This window comes from Peromyscus californicus, unplaced genomic scaffold (genome assembly GCF_007827085.1).
Source record: "Peromyscus californicus insignis strain IS unplaced genomic scaffold, ASM782708v3 Scaffold_15__1_contigs__length_86483966, whole genome shotgun sequence".
Taxonomy (NCBI): Eukaryota; Metazoa; Chordata; class Mammalia; order Rodentia; family Cricetidae; genus Peromyscus; species Peromyscus californicus.
In genome coordinates, this window is record NW_026294447.1 from 77,084,724 (window position 1) to 77,109,259 (window position 24,536).

Genomic DNA, 24,536 nt, shown 5'->3' on the forward strand with positions numbered 1-24,536 from the left:
AAATCTGATTCCTGAGCATTTGAATTATCAGCTCTCAGGAGTGTTGGATCTAGCTGATATGAACAGAAAATAATCTTAATTTCTTTATAAGTATACAATATTACATTATATCAAAAAGCATTCTAGAGAGGGGTGGGGGATTCATTGTCATCATGTAGCCACTGGCAAACTCACCAAGCTCCAATGGAAAGTTCAAAACCCATGGTCACACAAATGGCACTGGTTAAATGTAGTAGATCACAAAGCAAAACAAAGACAAGAATGTGAGAAAGGGATCTAAACTGAGAAGAGGGGTTGACAGGGGAGGGAGGGCTTTAAGGAAGGTGGTGAGAATATTAGAATGCATTATATACTCCGTGAAATTATCAGCACAAATTTAATTACTAAACAGAATTCTAGAGCAAAATAAATTTTGGTGTTACCTTGCATTTATAAATAACCAGATACCTAAGTAGTAAACTTGTATCAATTTCAAGCCTGCTAAATAGCTGCTAAATACAAATACAGTAGTTTTGTGCCAATTCTTCAATTTGATGAAATTTACTATCTTTAAAAAAATTATTATGCCATTTATTTGTGTGTGACTGTATGTGTGGGGCACACATGGCATCCATGAGGAGTTTAAAGGACAACTTTTGGGAGTTGATTCTCTCCTTCCATCATGTCATTCCCTAGGACCCTGGGATCTCAGTCTTGGTGGCGAGTATCTTTCTCTGCTGAGGAATCGTACTGTCCTGATTTACTATCTTTTAATGGTCTCTTTATTAGCAATCTATATTTTTTTTTTTGCCAGTTTTTATAGAACTACTACAATATACAATAGTAGGGGGGAAAAGGACCAAGATATCAGGAGATGTAGGAATTGTTTACTAGTGCTTGTTACTGTTAACTGCTATATACTGAAAAATAAGGGTCAATCTTGTGCTATTAAATGTTCACAGAAGGAAGGCTATATTGTAATTACACTGTTTGCAAGATCCTGAATATGATGGAGTACTATTTGGTAGAGAAATGGGAAGGAAGAAAAATTAGATAATGACTAGTTTGTCAGACAGTAGTTAATCACAAAGAATATTCCAACTTTAAAGACATTTAGAGGGTTATTTTTAAATGAAATATAAAAGGATTTGATACTTTATAAGGATGAGATTTAGCATAGCTTGACTATCACACAAAGGAAACATACAACTGTGCTTTCAGTTTCTTTGAAATTAAAATAGGAATTCAAAGATCACAAGAAAACAGGATATTCATTACAAATAACATTGTTAGTATTTTATCTTAGATCTCTACATTATCTATATAATCGTTCTGTGTCGTCTCTGCTTTAAAGTGATTTTCAGGCCGGGCGGTGGTGGCACACGCCTTTAATCCCAGCACTCGGGAGGCAGAGGCAGGCGGATCTCTGTGAGTTCGAGAACAGCCTGGGCTACAAAGTGAGTTCCAGGAAAGGCACAAAGCTACACAGAGAAACCCTGTCTCGAAAAACCTAAAAAAAAAAAAAAAATAAAAAAAATAAAAAAAAAATAAAGTGATTTTCAGAGTGAATACAAGAATAATTTTTTAAACTAATTTATTATTTCCAAAAATGGATATAATTTCTATTTTACTGTTTTTCTTGACAAGGAAACTCTAATCTCTTCATACCTATATAACTACAATAAAAATATTAGTAGGACAAATAGGAAGATGAAAAAATGGGTTATTCAAAATTACCCTACTAGATTTTTAAAAGAATCAGAACTCAAGTTTGAGTCTACATTAATATGAAGAGGAGAAATAGATTCCAAGTTCAGATGACTAGTTTATTAAATACATAGTAAAAGCTAATGGATATGTCTAAACTTTTTTATGTCAGGAATTCAAGTTTTATATGGTAAGAGAAAGTCTTGAAAAGTGTCACCAGCTAATAATAGAGATTTCTCTTACTGTGTTTGCAATCTGTCACTAAATTTAGTAGGCTTTAAAATTAAAAAGACTTCTGCCAGGTGGTGATGGTGAATGCCTTTAACCCCAGCACTAGGGAGACAGAGGCAGGTGGATCTCTGTGAGTTCGAGGCAATTCTGGTCTACAAAGCTAGTTAGTTCCCAGGACAGCCAGAGCTGTTACACAGAAAAACCCTGTCTTGAAAAAAGAAAAGAAACTTTAAAATTAAAGAGACTTCCAAAGTATCTTTATTTGCAGATGATATGATAATATGTAAATGACCCTAAAAATTCTACCTTGAAACTCCTACAGTTGATAAACACTTCAAGTAAACTGGCAGGATATAAAATTAATATGTAGGGCATATTTTTATTTTTTAACTTTACAGGTACTTTGAGTAAATGTTATGACTTCTGGTTTAGTGTTTTTATAAGATTCCTATATATGTGAACTTAGATATCTCTGTGTCCATATGTGTTTCTCCTACTTTTCTTTGGTCTTGTTCATCTGTTTGCTTGTTTTGTCCTATCCTGAGTTTTGTTTTTGTTTTATCTCATCTAATTTTATTTTAGTATTATTCCTCAGATATCTGTTTGTTTTCTAAGGAGAGATAAAAAGGATATGGATCCAGACAGAGGGGAGGTGGGCAGGAACTGTGAGGAGATGGAAGATGGGAAACAGAATATAGTGTATGAAAAAAATCTATATTCATTAAAAGAATTAAAGAGACTTCAAATAGAATACAAATTGTTGTTACCATCTGAGGGCTGGTATGAGATTTAACTAAAAAGGACGTTCTTTTGAAATGTATGTGTACATAGTATATGAAAACATGGACACATATATATGTGGATAGGCTTACCTATATGAGCATGTACGGAGGCCTGGGAAAACTTTGCATATCTTCTATCACTGTTCACTCTAATTTTTGAGACAAGGTCTCTTACTGAACCTGGAGTGTTCCTTTTAGGCCGGGCTGGCTAGCCTGCAAGCTGCAGTAATCAACATGCTTCTGGCCCGTCATCACTGGGGCTATAGTAAAACAGCATTTATCATATCAAGCTTTTATGCAGGTGTTGATGATTCAAACTCATGTTCTTTACCTATTTGAGCCATCTCCTCAGCCCAGAAAGCATTTTTCTTTCTGAATCAGCAAGGTTTGGAGAAGTGAAGTCATTACTTTACATGTAAAGTTCTGACTTTGAAAATTTCTCTTCAAAAATCAAAATTGGAAGAAAAAATTCAAAATATGGTAGATGATATTAAAAATGCATTTTGTTGTTAAATTTTATTCTTCTCCTCGAATCTGTTTTCTATGTTAGTCTAGTGACGATACTTAGTTGATAAAGGGTAGATAAACAAAATTCAATCCAACAAAGGCTAAATAGGAGTGAAACATACTATCTTGTGCATTTAAAGTATTTTTTATCCTTATCTATTATTATTTTAAATATTCCAGTTCTAAAACTTTGAAGACAAAGACTATCTCTAACTTAATTTTGTAGGTCTTGGCACTGTGGTATAGAATTAGATTTAGCACCAACAGAATCAACACACATAAGGACTCACAGAATCCACACACATAAGAACTCACAAAGACTGAGGCAACATGCACAGGGTCTGCACAGGTCTGCACTAGAAGAGGTCCTAGACCTGAAAGGAGAAGTGGACACATGTCCCCATCTATAACAAAGAATCAATCTCCAACTGATACCCACTTGCAAATGAAAATTTACTCCAAGGGAATTTCAGTAAAGAAACATACTATTCTTAAGGTCAACCTGCACACCCAGCAGTTGGTGGTCAACAGAAAACAAACTCAATGGGATCACTGGAAGCTCCTTGTCTCATAATGACACATGGGTCTCTGCATCTATATGTTTCTTGTACCTTTTCTTGAATTCCTTTCCTTCTGTTTGTTTTGTCCTATTCCAAATGTGTTAGTTTTGTTCTACCTTATTATTCCTTAGAAGCATGTTTGTTTTTGAATAAGAGACAGAAAGGGGACAGACCCAGATGGAAGAGAGGTTGGGAGAAACTGAAGGAAGCAGAGGGAGGGGAAACTGTAGTCAGGAATATATTATATTTGAAAATAAATATTTTCAATAAAAGAAAAAGAATTAGATTTAGCTCACACCGTGATGTACTTACACAAAATGTTGAAATCCATAGCTCTAGAATCTGTTTTAGGAAAGTCTTTGTAAGTACATTTGGTGTCCAGGATGAAAGACCATTGAATTGAAATGATGGTTCCTCTAAATACAACTGTGTTTCCTCATCTTAGTCACCTTCATTGAAACCTTGCCCTTCAAATACCTCCCTTCTCTTAAATGGCCACTTACATTATTTGGTTTGAAATACATCATTCTCTTGTTTTTTTTGTTTTTGTTTTGTTTTTTTTAAAAAAACCTTTTAAATCTTCTTTGGAATTATTTTTGTTTTATCTAAAGCATTCAAGACCTGTGTAACTTCATTCTTTCACAGACAGACTATAGAACCTTTAAAATCTTATAACTTGGTCTTTTGTAGCTTGTCCAAAAGTTCATTTTTTCTTCTTTTAATACTACAGTGTCTTGAACTTATCTATTTTTCATGCTTATTAGGCATGTTTCCCTGAACTCTTTGCTATTAATTTCTCCCTACACATACGTCTGTTGGTAGAGCCAAAGGCCGTGGGAAAAGTCTTTTCACACCAGTATTCACAGAAGCACTATTGCTAATAGTCAGAAGGCAGAAACAACCCAAGTGATTACTTAACAGCTGAACTGATAAAGTGTGGCATATACAAAGGATGGAAAAGAGGAATGGACTTCTGATACGTGCTACCTCGTGGAAGCTTAAGAACATTATGTTGAGAAAAATAAGGCAGAAGACAAAAAATATGTGTTTCCATTAAGATGAAGTACTGAGAATAGGCAAATTGATAAAACAGAAAATAAAATATGCCAGGGCCTAGAGATGGAATATTGGGAACTTTTGTTTAAAAAAAATACATATATATATGGTATATATTATTCTTATTTTGGATGATTCTGAGCCAGGGTCTCATTGTGTAGCTCTCTCTTGGCCTGGCCTAGAACTCAACAGGTAGACCAGACTGGCCTCAAATTCACAGATATCTGCCTCTGTCTCCCAAAAGCTAGGATTAAAAACATGCACCAGAAATCTAGGAAATTATTTGGGCATTTCTAAAGTGACTTTTTTCTTCATATTAATTTTCTTTATTAAGATAGAAATCTTAAAAATATCTTGTCAATACTTTTTCCCACAGTCTCTAAAGTTATCACTTTCTTTTTAAGGTTTTTCCCTATCATATTTGCTTTAATAAAATAAAATAGAATATGGATACTTTTCATTTTTCACATTTTAAACATAATGATACTGTGAGTATAAAGGACATTTAAAATATACATATACACATGGGCATGCACTTGTAAACACCCCACTTTATATCTCTTTGTAGACTTTCAAACTCTACAAAATTCTTCTCTGCTTCTCATATTTGGCTTTTCATGTCAACGTAAGACTACAAACTTCACAGTACAAAATAATTTTAGATGCCAAGCACTCTGTAAACAACTGAAAATGTAAATTTCAAAACTCTACCCACACACAAGAAAAGAAGTTATAAAGGAGGGAAAGATGGATATATCAAAAGAATCTCTAAATCACTATACTATGTAGGTTATGGGGAGGCTAAGAAATTATATTCTCTAAGGAAAAAGTGGAGCAGAGCTGAAAGCTACTCTAATCTAAACTACAAAGAGATAGAAAATAATTAAATTTAATATTTTTAAAGTTTCAAAAAATTCTGGTCTTACTTAAAAGATAAAATTAAACAAATTGTTTTGATGAAAGCTTTGAGAAATTAGGTAAAATAAGCTAAGAAATAAATTTAGAACATGAAAAATTATTGAAAGATCCCATACATAAGAAAACAATGTGTATAACATGTGATGTTGAAAGATAACTGGGGCAAAGGTGATGCATGTTTTAAAATGTCCTTAAAAAAAGAGAAGAATGATGACTTGTATTAAAAAGCAAAAATTACATGTGGTAGTTGAGTTTTGAATCAGTTTATGAGTAAACTAAACTGGGCTGTTAAATAACAAAGCATTTTCCTATTTTTTAAGACATGTTTGGACAATACATAGGCAAAATTTTCCTTGGAAGTAACATCTGATCAGTTTTAGAGATAACAGGGAACAATGCTAGTGATTCATTAGATGCAGAGAAATATAAAAGAGGCAGTATGAGCAAACCAGCAAGTCACAAATTCACTGAAGATGAAAGCCATGACTCAAATAAAATAACGGTGCAGCCAATGGAAGCAAATAGGAAGATGAGGCAATAGTCAGGCAATCTAGTCAGCAGTCCAATCCAGTGGCACAAGGCATTTGGAGTAGGAGTACTAAATAATCTGTACCTACTTACAATATTATAAGCATATTGGAGAGGGCAAAATCAGGCAGGCAGATGGAGAACTTAATAGTTCAGAGTATAGAGGAGTGGTGAGGGGCAGATAGACAATGCTGGGCAGTCTAAAATGCTAAAATAGCAGATGGATATGGAGGTACCAGGCCATTTGCTGATGGGCAAAGCACCAATGAGTGAAGAACACAAATTGTTCAGCAGATAAAATTAGGCAAAAAGTAGAGAAAATCCAACGGCAATCAAGCAGGAAGACAGGACAGTAGAGAAGCAATGGCAGATCATCAGAAGCAGTAGAGTAAGGTAATGACAAGCTGTCAGCGGGGGAACAAAACACCATTCAGGAAAGGATGAGACCGAGGAGTGAAAACAGTCCCTGAATTGGGTGTCTTCCATCTAGGAAATAATTCATAAACTGCGTATGAGAATCCACAAGAGAATAGCACACAAATGGAAACAGCAGATGGATCTGAACTCTACTGCCCAGGGATACAGAATGACCCTAGAACATAGATACATAACAATCCACAAGGAAATTAAATAGATGGGAAAAATGGGTCCAAGCATTTTTTTATGATGGTAAAATAAACCAAAACACTAAAAAGTATTAATCTGGCAATGATTGGCTGGGATTGAAGTCTTCGCTTACCCCTTTCTGGAGCCCACAAAATGGGAATGGTGGGAATTTCTGCAGCAGAAAAACAGAAGAGAAAAGGGATTTCTGATTCCCAGTTTGAGGAAAGCAGGTCAAATTTAGGGCTCTGTGAACTGGTTCAGGGAAAGAAGAACCAGCCTGAACCTTCTCTTCCTCAGAATCCAACCACTTCTGAGGTCTGAGAAAGGTTTAGGAAGCCCTCACCCCATCATTCCCCACAACCTCCCCTTTCACACTTACCTCCAGTGCAAACAGTTTCCAGCAAGGAGGTACTTGGGAAAAATTCACATCAAGGTAAAATTTGAGGATGGTCAACTAATAGTATTTTCTGTTCAGGTCAAGGTTCTGATTCAGTGGGATTCCTTCCATTCTTTATAAGTGAGCAGAGGGGATAATTTCTAGAAACTACCTACCTTGTAAAAAGTGGATTAGGAAAAAAACATCAGGGGCAGTAATACCAATAAATGCACATTAATTCTAGCTAACACCTTGGTTATCTCATCAACTGTCATGGATTTTAATTTATATCAATGATTGAAAAATTCTGCAGACATCTGCTTTGAGTTCCAAAGCAGTTCACATTTCTGTGACTGAAGTAAAACCCCTAATTTAATTCCCTAGATCTACCTTTCTTTCAATGTTCTTCATTTCACTAAACGGAATTTAACAATTCATTCCTCAAACCATGAAAGCCAAATACTGTGTCTTTTACTTGACTTCTCTTACTCTTATTCCAAATGTTACCTCTTTCAAAGTATATTGACAAGCTAAGCATGGTGGCTGATGCCTTTAATTCTACCACTTGAGAGGCTAAGGCAGGAGAATCATATGTTTATGGACAGCCAGGGCTACACAATAAAATCCTGGCCTCAAAACTAACTCCTCCCTTTTCCTCTTATCCTCTCTCCTCCTTTCCTACCCTCTCTTCTCCAATCCTCTGATTTCCATTCTTCTCCCCTTCGTCTTTTGATCTACGCCACTCTCATTTTTCCACCTACACTATGAATTGCCTCCCAACTGGTTTCCTGTTAAAATAGAAGCCAGTCACCCTATACCTCTATTCTCTTACACTAAAGAGGCATCATCATTTTACATGATTCATTCCTCTTTCGTCCTTTAGGTCATTGCTAGAATGTCATCTTCCTTAATGAATGGCCTATTTTAATTACAATGTTTTTTTTTTTTTCTGCCTAGACTATCAATCATCCTTCCTGGGTTTATTTTGATCCAGAGAACTTATCTCTAATATTGCACACTATCTATTTTCTTAGGTTTATGCTTCATCTTTAAGAGTCTCTATATATGAACTTTAAATAACCTTATTTAAACTTTTGTATCTTTATGATGAATTTCATGGAGAATACTCACAAACTTAAACTTATTTAAACTTATTTATGCTGTATGCATGATGGGTAGTGTGTGCACACCACCTGAGCTGCAGGATAAAATGGAAGTCAAGACAACGTGCTGGAGCCAGCTCTCTCCTTCCAGCACTGAGGTTTAAACAAAAGTCTTCAGGCTTGGTGTTGAGTACATTTTCCCTCTGAGCTACTTCATCAGCCCATCATAGAGAACTTCTGCTCTGTATTCTCAACATCTTGACCAGCACATGAATATATAATATATATTAAACACTCAAGTGGAAAAGCATAAATTTCTTGGGATTCTTTTTCTTTGGTTGTTCAAGACAGGGTGTCTCTGTATAACAGCCCTGGCTGTCCTGGAATTTACAGAGATCTGCCTGTCTCTGCCTCCCATGTGCTAGAATTAAAGGTGTGCATCATTACTGCCCAGCAGGATCTTTTTCTTAATCTCAGAGTCTCAGAGTATTCTAAAAGCTCACACATATTTTGAGCTTGTAGATTAGCAGTTAAAGATACTAGTACCAACTAGGATAGGAGAGCTCTAACATATAGTTAGTAAATTACAGCCTATAAACAGGACTCTGCCTATTGTCTGTTTTCTCATATTACTGGCAATCTGAGAACCATCTTTATATTTTAAAATGATTCAAACAAACCAATAAAATAGCCTTTCGGGTCAAGTAAAAATTATATATGGAAGTTCAACTTTAGTGTTTGCAATAATTATATAAAACTTAGCCAGCCTCAATCAATCACTTGTAAACCTCTTTTGATTAGCTGTTCTCAAACTGTTTATTTCTTGTGCCATCTTGGGTATATTTAATCTCCTTTTCTGACCCAAGTTTTCATTTCAGTAGTCTCTGTAAAGTTACCTTAGTGGTCACAAATTCCCTAAACTTGATTATATTATGTAATATGTTTCTCCTTTGCTTATGACTGGTAACTATTCTTGGTACAGCAGTTTGGGCTGGCATCTATGATCTTTCAGAATTTTTAGAACATCAGTTCTAATAGGTCTGCCTTTATATGTAACTTGACCTTACTCTGCTGCAGCTTTCAATATCCTTTTTTTGTTCTGTATATTTAGTATTTTGATTATTATGTGACATGGGGTTTTCTTTTCTGGGCTGGTTATTTGGTGTTCTGCAAACTCTTGTACCTGAATAAATATCTCTTTCCTTAGATTTTGGAACTTTCAATCATTTATAATACCTATGGCTGTTTTTTTTTTTGCTTCAGGGATGCCAGAACTGGGTAGTTATGACGTAAACTATATAGTTTCTGTAATCAATTTGCCATCTATATCTTAAAAAGTAAGTTCGATATCCAAAGCTATTTTATATTTATAAGACAAGGAAAATAACATAACCTGAGTAAAGCTAGAACAAATTGTTAATGCTATCAGTGATGCACCTCTGAGGAAAGGGGGCTTTATACTAGGATTTGCTTTGACTATTATTATATGAAAGCAATCTCTCAGTCTTCTATATATTACTTATTTCTGACAGTGAAATTCATCTTCCACAAAGAATCCCACCTGAAGGATGTACAGTATCAGTAAGCTTTAAAAATAGCGAAAGACAGTAAATGAAAAAAAGTAAATAGGACCTATAAACAGTTTCATATGTGTCATATAATTAACCAAACTTCTAACTATACTATTTAAGAATAATGTGTACGATATGAATCTCTTTTAAACCTCACCAGTGGAGTTATTATTAAATGATCCCATTGTAAAAAGGATACCTGTAAAATGGAGTTCTGTATAGCAAGCAAGAAATACATTACAGTAAGGAAATAAGTATAGTCTAATATATATAAATAATAAATATAAATAGTATAAGGAAATAACACAAAAGCAATGATACAACTCTTTATTTATTTATTTATCTATTTTGATTTTTTTCGAGACAGGGTCTCTCTGTGTAGTTTTGGTGCCTATCCTGGATCCTGCTCTGTAGACCAGGCTGGCCTTGAACTCACAGAGATCTGCCTGGCTCTGCCTCTCAAGTGCTGGGATTAAAGGCATGCACCATCACCGCCCGGCAGAATGATACATTTTAATAATACTAAAAACTAACAACTGTTGTTGTATAATTTACAATTTTTGGAACCTATTTCACCTGAGTTCAAATACCTAAACTTCATGCCAAATTATTCTACTCTTTGTTAAAACTCCGTATAGAATCACTTCTTAAATATCTTTTTCTCCATGAAGTCTCATCCTGAGGATTATTACATGAAAAAATACTATGATATTTGCTGCAAACTGATTGAAAGATGTGAAGAATATAAAGGGTAGATAACAAAATTGTCTCAGTGACATCCATCACTACAATGTCTTCATTCTTTAAAGATTATTTTTTATGTAAAGTAGACCTCTTAGAATCATTAAATGCTTCTTCTGTATTTTTGTTTTTATATTTAGTCAGTCTTTCCCTGTGAAGTTAAACAGATAACAGTAACCTTCCACAAAATTTATTGCTCTCTTCTAAGCATCCTTTGAAGGAATCTATATCCCTTCCAACAATTCTTTCCTGTGTGCTATTAATAATATTTGAAATTGAAAATTCCAGAATATTAAATAATTCTTCATTTTATAAAGATTTACTTTACTTTTAGTTACGTGTATGTATGTATGTATGTATGTATGTATGTATGTATGTATGTGCACAAGAGTGCATGTGCCCACAGAGGCCAGTGGAGTTGGAGTCACAGGCACTTGTGACTAGCCCAATATGGAAAGAGCTAAACATGGGTCCTTTGCAAGAGCAACATGATCTTAACCCTGAGCCATTTCTCCAGCTCTCTCCTTCATATTTAATAGCAGCTATGCTTTTGCTATGTTCTAGTATAAGGAAATAACACTAACAAAATTACTAGAATAATCCAAAATAATTTTGTCTCTGAATCCATTTTCATTAATTCCTATCAGGTCTCTATCATGTAAGAACATAAAATCACAAATATGCTGTCATTTTAAAAAAGTGATACTATTTTGAGTTCATGGTAATATATGTGTATATATATATATTTGTTGAAACACTAGTAAATTTTGTGTAAGAAGTAATATCATATTTTATAGATGATATCTAATATAGAGATTAATTTATATTATTGATTTCAGTCTGTAGTGAAGTAAGGAATATTATCAATTCTTCATACTAAGACTATTTCTCTAGCCAAATCTGTGCTTAGTGTTAATATCAATAAAAGGTTTATTGCTATTTTGTTTTCAATTATATTAACATGTATCTTGTGAGACTATTCTGTTATTCTAGCCTCTGTTCATTTATAACAATCCATGTGCAAGTGTTTACTGGAAAGTAATTTCATCCATTTGTATACTCTAATAGTCAAGATAAAATAAGGATTTGGCAGGTTCACTCTGTTGTTTCCTTTGCCTCTTCTACAACTACACTGTTGTGTTTAGCCTGCTTAGCCTTTATTTTCCCTCCACAGGGAAATCTTTTCAATATTTAACCAACCAATATTTGCTTAGGTTTTAAGCTAAAGCTCTGCTGATAGTGCAGATAATATTAAAAGAAAAGTAGGTATAGTTGTACATGTCTGCAGTCCCAGATACTTGGGAGGCTAAAGCAGGAAGATTGATTTAGCTCAAGACTCCTAAGCCAGCATGGACAACACAGTGAGGCAAATACTACTTTGGGAGCTAGCTGTGGTTTGGATATGGTTTCTTCTCCTAAGAGTTCATATGTTAGAGGCTTTTCATTAGTGGGGTCATACAGAGCGATGATATGAAACTTTTAAAAAGTGGAACCTAGTAGGTGGGATACTTAGATTATGGATGTAGGTGCCTTCAAAAGGGATTTAAAAAGCCCTTGTATGTCCTTTTGAGTTCTCCCAAGATTGTGTTGTTTGATAAGTCTAAATTGCTTCCTGCCTGGTAATCATTACATTCCTGCTATGATTCCATCCATTATTAGATCCACATTAGAGGCCAAACCAATAAAGCTGCCCAACCTTTACTCTCAGTCTTTTACACTGTGGGCTAAATAAATAGTCATTTAATAAGTTACACAAACTCAGGCGTTCATTTTCTATATTAACAAAATATGAATGAAAATGGCTTATTTGTATTAGCTTACATGATTATTCTATGAGTTAAACACTCAGAGTTCATCTTCAACATAACAAAACTAGGTACAAAAAGTATATTTTGCATAAACTGTATAAAGTCACATACTAGTAAAAAGTGGCTCGAAGACTTAAACCCAGAGAAAGCCTGTTTTCTCCACATTGCTTTATAAATAGCTACATGGGCAACACTACAATTCTAGTAAGAACTCCAATTAGAAAGCAAGCATACCATAATTTGTATGATCTCTCTTCCCCATGAGGGAATTATGAAAGCTCAGAATACAATCTCCCATAGAAAAGGTATGCCATTAAAACATATATTTAAGAAAACTTAAGATATTATTCTATTTGTGGATTGTTTGCATATAAAATGTTTCAGATTGCCTTATTTTCAAAATTCTGATGTAAGAGGCAATGTATATTTTTGTTTTAAATTATATGTATTAACCAGTATATTTTGATCATGTTCATTCCCAACTTGTTCCCTTAAATCCTCCCAGATCCACTCCCACCTCTACCTCCCATCCCTCCCAACGCTGTCTCTTTCTTTATTAAATTCAATAACCTAGCAAATCCAGTCTGTGCTGTCTATATACTTCTAGGTGTTACCCATTCACTAGAACATCATGGCCAATTTATCATGGTCCACATCCTTAAAGAAAACTAGTTGTCTTCTCTCAGAAGCCATCAACTGTCCATATTTCCTTAATTCAGGGTTGGGGCTCATGAACACCTCCCTAAACCATGCAATAATGTTAATAAGCTTGCTCTTGTATAGGACTTGTGAAGAGAACCACACCTGTTGTGAATTCATAGGTGCAGTGTTCTTGTCATTTTCAGAAAACACTGTCTAGAAGTAATGTATTTCTCCATCTTTAATGTTGCTAAGTGGAATAGAAGCCTTTCATTTTGATGTTTTTAAATGGAAACTCACCTTTAATTAATGTATTTAAGTGATTCTATACCTTTAAATGTATAGAATCAAAGGTAAATTCTATGCCTTTAATTTTCCCACTGGCTTTATTTTCCAACTGAGCTTTTCTTTTTGATGTATAGGCAGAGGAAAGAGCATCAATACAGAGAAAATTTGTGGCTGGAGGGAAAGATAATGAAAGGTAGTATAAAGTAGGAAGACTTAGAGGGAGAAAATGTAGTATTCCTCAACCTATGCCATTATACAAAATTAATTTTTTCTTAAGCATAGCCAAGAGCAGGAGAAGGATTAGTAGGTAGGTCATAATGTGGCCAATTTATCTTAATATGATTGGGCTTTCAATCAACTAGGATTGTTCCAGCAATGAACATTTAGGAAGAAATGCTGATTGAGATGTTCAAGCAAAAGGTAGGGAATGATAAAATGAATACATTCAGCCTTTAAATCCGAAGGCCATTAGTTTCCTAAACTCTGATACTGTGATTTCTTCATAATTACAAACAATAATTTTAAAGAAAATGGTACATATAGAAGACTGAGAAAAATCAGTATTTATTGATTGTCTTGATTCTGAAAAGTACTGACTGAAATTCACAAACAAATCAACAAAGTTGAAATGCACTTCTCAGCAGCTTAAATTTTGTACACAAATAATTGTAATGACTGGCAGACTAAATCAGGACTCTTCTTCCCTTCCCTCCTTTGTCCTTCTGTCTCTCTATCCTGCCCTGCCCCCCTATGTCGGAACTCATGCCTAGGCCTTCATTCACGATAGCCAAGCATTCTACTTCTGATTTATGATCACACACATGTGCCCCCCCTTTAAAAATGAGGGTATAAAAATCTGCCTCCAAAATAAATAATTAGACTTGTTTGTTGATGTCTTTGAGAAATGTGAAATTAGACAGGGTCCATGTTATGTGTATACGTGTGGTACTTACATGTGCATGTGTGCACAGAGTTAAATATGTGCTGTTTGCCCCAACTGCTCTCCACCTTATTTTATAAGATAAGGCCTCTTGCTGAATCTTGACCTTGGTGATTCAGAAAGACTATCTAGTGGGCCAGCACACTCTAGATATCCTCCTGTTTGTGCCTGAACAGACAAGGATTACAAGTGTGTGCCATCATGCATACTCGTTATGGGGTTTTGGAAATCTGAACTCAGACTGTCATGCTTTATAAAGCAAGAACTTTACCAACTAGGCCATTTCTCCATCTCCAAGGGTACATTTTAAGTTCTGATGGCATGATTTTAATGTCTTATTTGGTCATAGTGCATTTATAAGTTGTTGTTTCTAAGGAATCTCTCAATTATGATGATTACTTTTTCTTATTTCTACATTGTGCTACTGTAAGCATTCTAAAACACACATAAGTCTAGATTATCCATCCTTGTACATAATGGTATGTCCTCTGCTCTAATCCAAAAGATTTTAAATTTGGGTTCATAGACAGTCCTCATAAATTTAACTTCTTCCTTACTCTAAACAGTAAGTAAAACCTTCCTCTCTCGATGTTTGAAACCAAGTGCTCTTCTATCACTTTAAATTATTAAATACTCAACTGTTTCATAAAAGACAACAACAACAAAAAACCAAAACATTTTTTTGGCTTGAAATGGTAGCGTATTTCTGGTGTTATATTTCGATCATTATGATCTCTCATGTGACCATATACTTTAGCAATATATATATATAGCACTAAGCTCAGTAATGTTCAAGGTGCTTCATAAATATTTGTTAAGTTTAATAAAGATGAGGAGTGTAGACGTGTAGACGCTCATAAATACGTTTGAGTTCTAAAATAGATGCTGTTTTTCAAAATTAATTAGAAACTCTACCAATAAAGAGGGCTACTACTGTTTATGCCAATGTAAGAGTTATATATCAAAACATCATATTGTATGCAATACTCATACATAATTTTTGTACTTGTTTGTATGAGTATATATACTATGTATGTTCATGTATATGGGTGCACTAGCCCATGAAGGCACATGTGGAGGTCAAAGGTCGGCATCAGGTATCTTCCTCTATTGTTCTCCACCTCATTTTTCGAGACAGGCTCTCAATGAACATGGAGCTACTCATTTATGCTAGACTGCCTGGTTAGTGAGCTCCTAAGATCTGCCCTTCTACACCACTGCCAATCCCAAACCTAGGCTTTGGTACATGCTGTTGTATCTATCTTTTACAAGAGTGCTAGGGATCCAAACTCAGGTCCTCATGCTTATGTTTTGATTTTTATATAACAGTCAATGATAAATTTAATTTAGATGGTAGCTATTGATAAAAAGCTATCTTTTCACAAACCTAGAAACTTAAACTAATAATACAATTAAAGACAAGAAAAAATAAGTGAAGCTACAATAAATAAATAGCTCTGTAAACTTTAGAGGCAGGTTATTAGAAGCTAGTTAAACTGGGTACACAAATAATTCTCACATCATGTAGATTATTTTTGTTTTTCTGTCTGATGCCTTAATATAATAGTAGGAAAATGTCAACTGACATCCTTATTTTGTAGACATACTCAACAGAGTCTATTATTGACTATTTTCATTATTTACTGTTATGAACAACAACTTTGAGAGAAAGACATTAGTGAAGTCAGTTCAAACGAAAATTTATGCTTAAATAGCTTTTAACTGGCCTTAAATTTCATACAAACTAATAGAGCCAGTGCTCAAATCCAGGTATTTCTGACAACAATATACAAGTTTTGATACTCATTCTATTGTTTCTTCACATGCTTAGTCAAAAATACAGCATGAGATCATAGTTCCTAAGTCTAGAGCCACTACATGAAAAGTACAGGATAGCTCCTTAAAACGAACTCAAATGTAGCTAGCAAATCTGAACACAGAGATCTTCATATCAGTTTGAAATATTTCAAGCAAAAAGTTTTGAGTATTTTGCTTTGTAGGTAATTTTATATTGTCACATGATTCTACTTACAAAGAACAGATTTGAGATATTCACAACCTTAATTAATTATGGTTGCTTTTAATTTTACTATGTTTAACTGCTATTTCTTTTTTTTTTAAACTAACAACAGAGAACTATAAAAGACTATTCATAGCATGTATATTTTTTATTGTGTGCCTGTGTGTGCATGGGGGGGGAGGGGGCTCAATGGTCATAACATATGTTCCAGTTAAATATTCCAAAGTATCAATACATAATACATGCAGTGAAATAATTAATGGCTTCTATAGAAAACTGATAGGCAGCTAAAAGTAAATGAATAATTCAAATGATTTATGTTAGAAATAAAATTTTCTTTATAAGACAAATAAAGATGTTAGCTTCCCTATGCTTCTGAAATAAAGAGAGTGTTTAAAATGGTGGATGTTAATTTTTAGGTGAAACTGTTAAATGTAAATTCTTACTTTCAATAGAATAAAAAATTGAGACTCATTAAAAGGTAATTAGTAACTAACATCAATTTTATCTTCATTACAATAACTCACTGTATTCTTGTTTTCTAAGAATTATGAGAAAGAAAATTAATGGTTGGGTAAAAAATATCTAGTTTATATTATACACAATTAAAATTCTTAAAAATATGAACGTCAAGAAGTTGAGACAAAACAAATGTTTATATAATAAATAACACTAATTTTTGTTTTACAAAATGGGTATTTCATGGAAAAGATTCCTAACTACCTAGGTTGAACTATGGGTAGAAAAGCTTAGATAATAATCTGTTCCAGAAAAATCTAAAGTTTGTTGTACACATGTTTTCTGAAACTCACATTACTTTGCCCTAAACCCTTGAGTTTCCTTTGTATGAGGTCTGAATATTCTTCCTCATTCAACATCAGCTATCTTGACAGGGACTTCTTTATTGTCATGATAAACTGTTGGTCAAAAGAATACATTCCGCCATACACAAATGTAAAGTCCATTTGTATCTCAAATACTACTTTAAAAAAGGTGAATGTTAGATTTAGTTTATAGCTACTCAAAATTATACTTTCCTGAAAGCTTAGCAATTTTCCTTTCTTAAGATTACTTCATAATGATTAATAAACTGTTGTCAAGAGACTACAAAAAAATTATTATTTAAGAGTAAGATTTCATGTAACAATAAGTCTATTTCATCAATATTTAAAATTTCAAAATCTTATTATTTAGAATAAAAGACATGTTTTTCTTTATAGAAATACACACATTTCAAAAGGGCAGAAAAAAAATCTTTGTTACTTCTAAAATGAAAAGATATAAAAGGAAACCTAAAAGATTCCAGTTACTATACAATATAGCTGAAAGTCAGAAAATTTTAAAGCTGAGTAAGATGGCATATGTCATCTAGCAGGCCAGGGGCTGGCAAGTTTGTGTAAGAGATCCGATTGCAAAATTTCACTCAGGCTTCACAGACTATACAGTTTCAGTTACTACTCAATTCATCCATTGTGATCATAGATGGCATATAAATGATATGTGTTCCAAATACATTTTAGTTGCAGATAATGAAATTTAAATTCCAAATTACAAGCATATGTCAAATAATATCTTTAAAAATTTTTTAGTCATGTGAGGATGTAATTACCTTTCATACTTAACAGGATACGCAAAGATGTGTCAGGCAGGATTTGGCCTATGTCAGATTCTGAGTCCCATGACTGATAATCAACTTTCTGAATACAGACATTATGTCTTACTAATTTTTTAGCTCTGGAACACAGCATGCCATTGGATATAAAGAATATAAAAAATACAAAGCTTGAAAAATATAGAAGTATCTAAAACATAGGTGTAACATAGATAATTATGATCAAAGTAATAAATCAGGGTATAAATCTTAATTCTATTGTAGCCTAGCCTCAAAAAGTTCTGAAAGATGATTTTTACTTTGTGAATAGTAAGCAGCTTAATATTTTCTAACTTAGTAAAATATTATCAAATACTTTAATAATTATATAGATACTCTATATGCTCCTTAACCTTTTAATCTGGCCTAGAAATAAAAAAAATCTATAATTAAACTTTTAATTTCTAAGAATAACGTAAGATTCTTTTTGGACAAAATTGATTAAGCAATAAGTGAACATAAAGAGCTAACAGATAGCAATGATTTCTTGTGTTCATAAAATTTTATAATTCTTAGCATTTTATAGTACAAATTAATTATCCAACCATCAAGTCAAAGAAATGCAATACATTTGAAAATATAAAAATTTTATATTAAAATACAGCTAGAAAGTTAAAGACTGTGATTATATAGGTTTTGATAGCATCCTACATTTAAGATGAACGCAGGAGGTATGTAACTATCAAATGAACCATATTCTATGATACAAGGCTAAAAAAAAAAAGTAGAAACAAATCCACAGTTTAGGGAAAATAAATGCGGATAGTCTTAAGGCTGTAACATGAAACAACTTTATGGACTTTTCTATTTCCATTCTCCTTTTTGAACAGAATTAGAAAGAAATCTAAGCTTATTAAAATTGATTTCATTTACAATTCAATCCAATTGGCAATAAGTTTGGTTTGCTTTATTTCCTTTATTGTGTTTATCATTTTCATTCTATATGTGTTTTCCCTAATAGCACAAACATCTGATCCATAATTGTTCTTTAGGTTTGTTTATCAAACTAACTGATAATTAATAACTATAAAATAGTAGTTTCATAAGAGAGGAACTGTGCATTATTTTGTAATTGTCAAATGAGTAATTGGATCAGTTAAGCTCTAAAACTATTTTAAAAATTTGTTACTTGCAATTGTATATAGATAAATGTGCCTAGCAACACTCTCTACTCTGTTGGGTACAAGTATACGAGACATTCAATATATAAACAAAAAGTTATATACTTTAAGGACAAAATTAAAATTTTAATTTCTATTGTACATGTTGCTATAGTTTAAATAGTATAGGAATTGTATCTACTTAAGGGTAGAAAGGAAATTAAAAATTGTTTTGGAGGCCCCAATCTTTTTTAAAAAGTTTATTTATTAAAACCTTTTAACAGTTTTCTCACAGATATGCATATCAGATATACCCTTATATCTGATATATAAATGTATATCATATATATGTAAAATATAAAGTGATATAAACAGTAAAGGTCAAGTATTAGTAATCAAATAAATCACTGCTTGAAAAAAAGATGCTGTGTACACACATATGTAGACTGTAAGCTTAATGCTTTATCTTGGTAGTTACAACATACATAAAGATTACAAACACATCTCTGTGTTGTTTTTTTTTTTGTTTGTTTTTGGTTTTTTGGCTTTTCGAGACAGGGTTTCTCTGTGTAGCTTTGGTGCCTGTCCTGGATCTCGCTTTGTAGACCAGGCTGGCCTCGAACTCACAGAGATCTGCTAGGCTCTGCCCACCCCCTTACCCCCCGTGCTAGGATAAAAGGCATGTGCCACCCAAGCCTGGCTATCTCTGTGTTTTTTAAGTAATTAAATAATATTTAAGAATAAAATGCGGTTCAATTTCTGACAAAGTCATAGTGAGAGTCTTATCAATAAATAGTATTAAAAAGAGAAAATAAAAATAAAATACAAAAAATTAGAATACCATACATTTCAGAAGATGAGAAAGGATCAAATATGATGCTTAGTAGATAAAAATCACACAATTTCTCAAGATTTTAAAGATTTCATGGCTAGATTCTGAATTAGTTATTAAGATCATATTTGTTTATTTGATAGTTACTTTTACAAAACCCTCCCCAACAACTTGGTATTTACATAGCAAATAAAAAAGTTCTTTTAACCATTTTAAGCAAACTCATACAAAACGTTAGGAGTGGATTTCACCAATGCTCACAGCTTAAGTTTTAAATATGTATAAATATATGAAAGTGAGTATGAATATAGTTCATCCACCCAGAAAAGAGTATCACGGGGGAGAGATGTCAAGGAAAAGGGATGAACAGGATGACAGACAACAACTGAATGCATGGGACACGAACTGCAAAGGGGATAATAGAGGCAGAAGGGTGGGGGCAGACAAGAGATGGGGGGCAAAGTAAATGAGAATAAACCAAAACAAAGTATTACAAAAATTCCATAATGAAACTGTCACCTCTTAGGTTAATTTTTTTAAAAATTCAATGAAAACTGGGAATGGAGAGATGTCTTAGTGGTTGGTCCCAACACCCACATCATGTATCTCACAATCACCTGTAATTCCAGATTCAGGAGATCGACACCCTCTTCTGAATTCTGTGAGCACCTGCACGTGTGTGTGTGTGTGTGTGTGTGTGTGTGTGTGTGTGTGTGTGTGTGTGTGTGTATTCATATGTGTATATATGCATCTAAGTATATATATATATATATGCACACACACATATATAAATATATAGCCCCACATATCTATACTAATAAATAATAAAAACAATCTTTAAAAATTAATGTTCACAGAAAATGGATAATTCCATTTCCCTCATTTTAAGAAAATTAAATAAGAGAGTGGTTAAATGACTAATCCCTGGTTCTAGATGTAGAATTCCCCAAACTCCTGATATCCCCTGAATAATAGGACTGAGTACCTTTTGCTATCCATTAAAAGTCTCTAACTCACAAAAAGGATCTCCATGACCTCCAGATAGTGCTGGTCGTCAAAAACACTGAGTTACTAGAATGTTGAAACTTTCAGTCTCACTCATTGATGGGGTGGAGTTTGAGTGCTACAAGGGCCATTGCCCAAAACTTGATGAATGCATTTGGGTGTTTTAATTGTATTGCATCTGAACAAAGCGTGGGGTTTCTGTTAGTAGTCTCTCCTATATACTGAATTATGCCTCTCTTCAATAAAGCTGCTTCTGAGTTGTATATCTTTAACAAGTAAGTTTGTGTGCCATTCTAGCTAACAATCTTTTGGCAGAAAAAGAGTGTGTGAATCCACAGACTTTTTAGAAAAAATAAGACAAAGTATACATAATCTTCAAGATTTATTGATGACATCAGCTGTGAAGACAGTCTTGTGGTATGGAGCTTTAAACTTGGGACAATAAACAACTCCAAGTCAAAATCAAATTTAATTGAGATGAAAGGCAACTGGTGTATAACAAATTGAAGAACTAATTAGTGTGAGAAAAAACTTCCCCACATGTATCATTAATGTACATGAATATAGCCCACCTATGGTTGGTTACCTTGTTGGTCAGTGGAAGAGAAAGAATTAATGGATAATGAGATTACAGGAAACAAGATACTACTTCCTTATAATTAAAAGGAAATATAAACTATTTCCTTACAATTAAAAATAACACCATTATTTGCTTATGAATGAATTTTATGGTAATATTTTTGTTTTTTCTGATGTAAAAATAAATAGAAATGTGAACATAACAAATCATCATACTAAAACTATAGGCTCATTATACAAACTTAACGTCACTTAAATAATAGCCAAATTATTAAAATTAATACCTTCATATAGGTAGTTTCCTTACAGATAAAAGAACATAAAATATAACCACAACTTTGCAAAGACAGTTTCGCTGCCAATTGTATTTTTTCCAGTTAATCTCATATTATAAAAATGGTCAAATGACTACCTCATGTTAGGTGTCAAGTTAGGACAGAGAAACTAAATAGATTCATGAGGATGATCATTTGACTTACACAGCTGAAGTTAACACTATCATAAAACAACTCTTCAGAATATTTTAAATGAAAATAAATTTTATTTATAATCCCAATTATAATAATAGAAAAAAGGATACTAAAATAGGAGAATAGTCAATAAAAATTTTAGGATTGTTTTAGAAAATTTTATATTCAAAAAGCATACAGTAGTTCTCAGAATTTAGAAGTATAGTCTATGGATTAAAAACATTTATGCCACATAAGGACTTGTTGGAAAAACAAACTGTGGAGATCTAGTGCAGTATTACTCAAGTACAAACTGTAGGGGAGGGTCCAGCAATCTGTATGTATGCACGCATTCCTGTGTACTCTAATGCTGACCAAATTTAAAAATGAATAAAGACAACAATTATTTAATAAATGAAGAGAAGAAAAAACCCTGCTAATAATAGGTAGTAGATACAATAGTATACTGGTTTGGAAACAGAAGAACATAGTTAATATTAAGTTGAAATGGAGCCAGAAACATTTATTTGAAGGGTAAAGGGAACCAAGTCATAATGGTAATATAAGTTTCCACTACTCTACAGTAATAATTTGTGGCTTTTTAAAAAAGAAATTAAAGACCCTTTCCCTGTATTCATGTTTTATTCTTTCCCTAATTTTTCTGCCTGTGTTGAAGATGCTCCTATGCCATAAACCATTGGCATTTGTTATGCTGCTTAGATTATTAAATTCTGCATTTAAATGTTCACATTTAAAATATGGAAAATATCATGCCTTTTCATCAATTTAGTGTAAATTTAGTATAAATATATAGTAATTATTTACTGCACTTTGAGATAAATGACAAAGGTATTTCAAAAAAAGAGAAACCAGATCCAATTTTGAATTGCAATGGTAAAAATTTGCTATAACCTTCTGAAGTGTAGTTGCCACCAAGCAAATGAAGGACTAATTTCTAGAACAGTTCAAAGTTCTTTATATTCAACAATTTCAAGGGTAAATTCAAATAAAGTCAAGAAATACTTTAAAAAAAATTCTACAATCAAATATTTGTATTGTCATATCCATGAGTAATAGTTTTGCCTATAAAAGTCATAGAAAAAAATTGAAAATAGGAAATGGTAAAAAAATAACATAACTAGTATATTCCTTGAATTTGAGAAAGGCACTCTATCTCACCTCTGGAGTGACATCTCGCGGTGCAAACCCTGTTCCTCCAGTTGTTAGTATCAAATTAAGTTCCTTCTCATCACACCAGTCTATCAGAGTTTCCTAAAAGAAAACACACACACAGAAGAACTTACTTGCTTGCTCAAAAATCTAAGTAATCATCTCACAGACAGCATGGAAACTAGATTCTTTCCACATTGAATAAAGACTTTTTTAAGGACAATACCTGGAAAGTTTAACACTTGATCAAAATACAATTCAACTTGGGATATTCATTCTCTCGATTACAGAAAATGAGGACACAAGCACCAAACCTAAGAAAGTGTCTTACACAAGAAATGGCATATCTAAACGTCTTTTCAACATTACAAAATATTTTCCAGTTTAAAGAAGTTGAGAACTATATGTTAATCACAAAATCTTATTACCTGACAACATCACCCTAGTACCTAAATATTCATACCTTAATTATAAATCCAAATACCTTTTTCTATGATGGATTCAAAATGAGGAAAAATGTTCATAGGCTCATGAACTAGAAGTAAAAGAACTAGAGTTCAAACTACACTTGCTAGAATCTCAATTATGTTTATATTTTGCCCATTAATGAATAAATATTTTTTGTCAAGTTGAAGTAAGGAAAGTTTTGCACTTTTCAATATTAGTTTTACAGGAATTTCTTAAAAGAAAGCTTAAATAATACTTGGGTCCCACTTGTAGACTACGGTTTGTGTTAGAATAAACCCAGGGTAGAAAAAAAAATCCTAAATAATAAAAGAACTGTTGGATGTATTTACCATCCCTGACCTCAAATTATACTACAGAGCTATAGTGATAAAAACAGCATGGTATTGGCACAATAACAGACATATTGACCAAAGGAACTGAGTTGAATACCCAGACATGAAACCACAAACCTATGGACAACTTATTTTTGATAAGGAAGCCAGAAATGCACCCTTGAAAAAATGACAGCATATTCAATAAATGATGCTGGTCAAACTGGATGGCTGCTTGTAGAAGAATGCAAATCCATTCATATTTACACTCTGCAGAAAATTCAAATCCAAATGGATCAAAAACATCAATATAAAACCAGATACATGAACATGGTAGAAGAGAAAGTGGGAAAAGTCTTGAACTCACTTGTACAGGAAAGGACATTCTGAACAGAACACCATTAGCACAGGCACTCAGATCAACAATTAATAAATGGGGCCTCACAAAACTGAGAAGCTTCTGCATGGCAAAGGACACCATCATTCAGACAAAGCAGTAGACTACAGAATGCAGAAAAGATTTTTTTTTTTTTTTTACAAATTATACATCTAATAGAGGATGAAGATCAATAAAATGAATGACAGCTCATGCTGGTAAGAATGTGGAGTAA

At 33.1% G+C, this 24,536-nt stretch overlaps 1 protein-coding gene across 20 annotated transcripts in view; it reads right to left on the reverse strand.

The window, feature by feature from the left end:
• The window catches only part of Gphn (gephyrin), a 416,329-nt gene that overhangs the window by 237,746 nt on the left and 154,047 nt on the right, over positions 1 to 24,536 (reverse strand). For 11 of the 20 annotated variants that reach the window (XM_052739504.1, XM_052739503.1, XM_052739505.1 and 8 more), the window contains exons 4-5: positions 23,156 to 23,248; positions 7,008 to 7,046 (exon numbers count right to left, since the gene is read on the reverse strand). In XM_052739504.1, coding sequence (XP_052595464.1) covers positions 7,008 to 7,046; positions 23,156 to 23,248 — 132 coding nt within the window. The remainder of the gene's footprint in view (positions 1 to 7,007; positions 7,047 to 23,155; positions 23,249 to 24,536) is intronic. The other 9 variants (XM_052739502.1, XM_052739515.1, XM_052739513.1 and 6 more) reach the window with 1 other exon arrangement.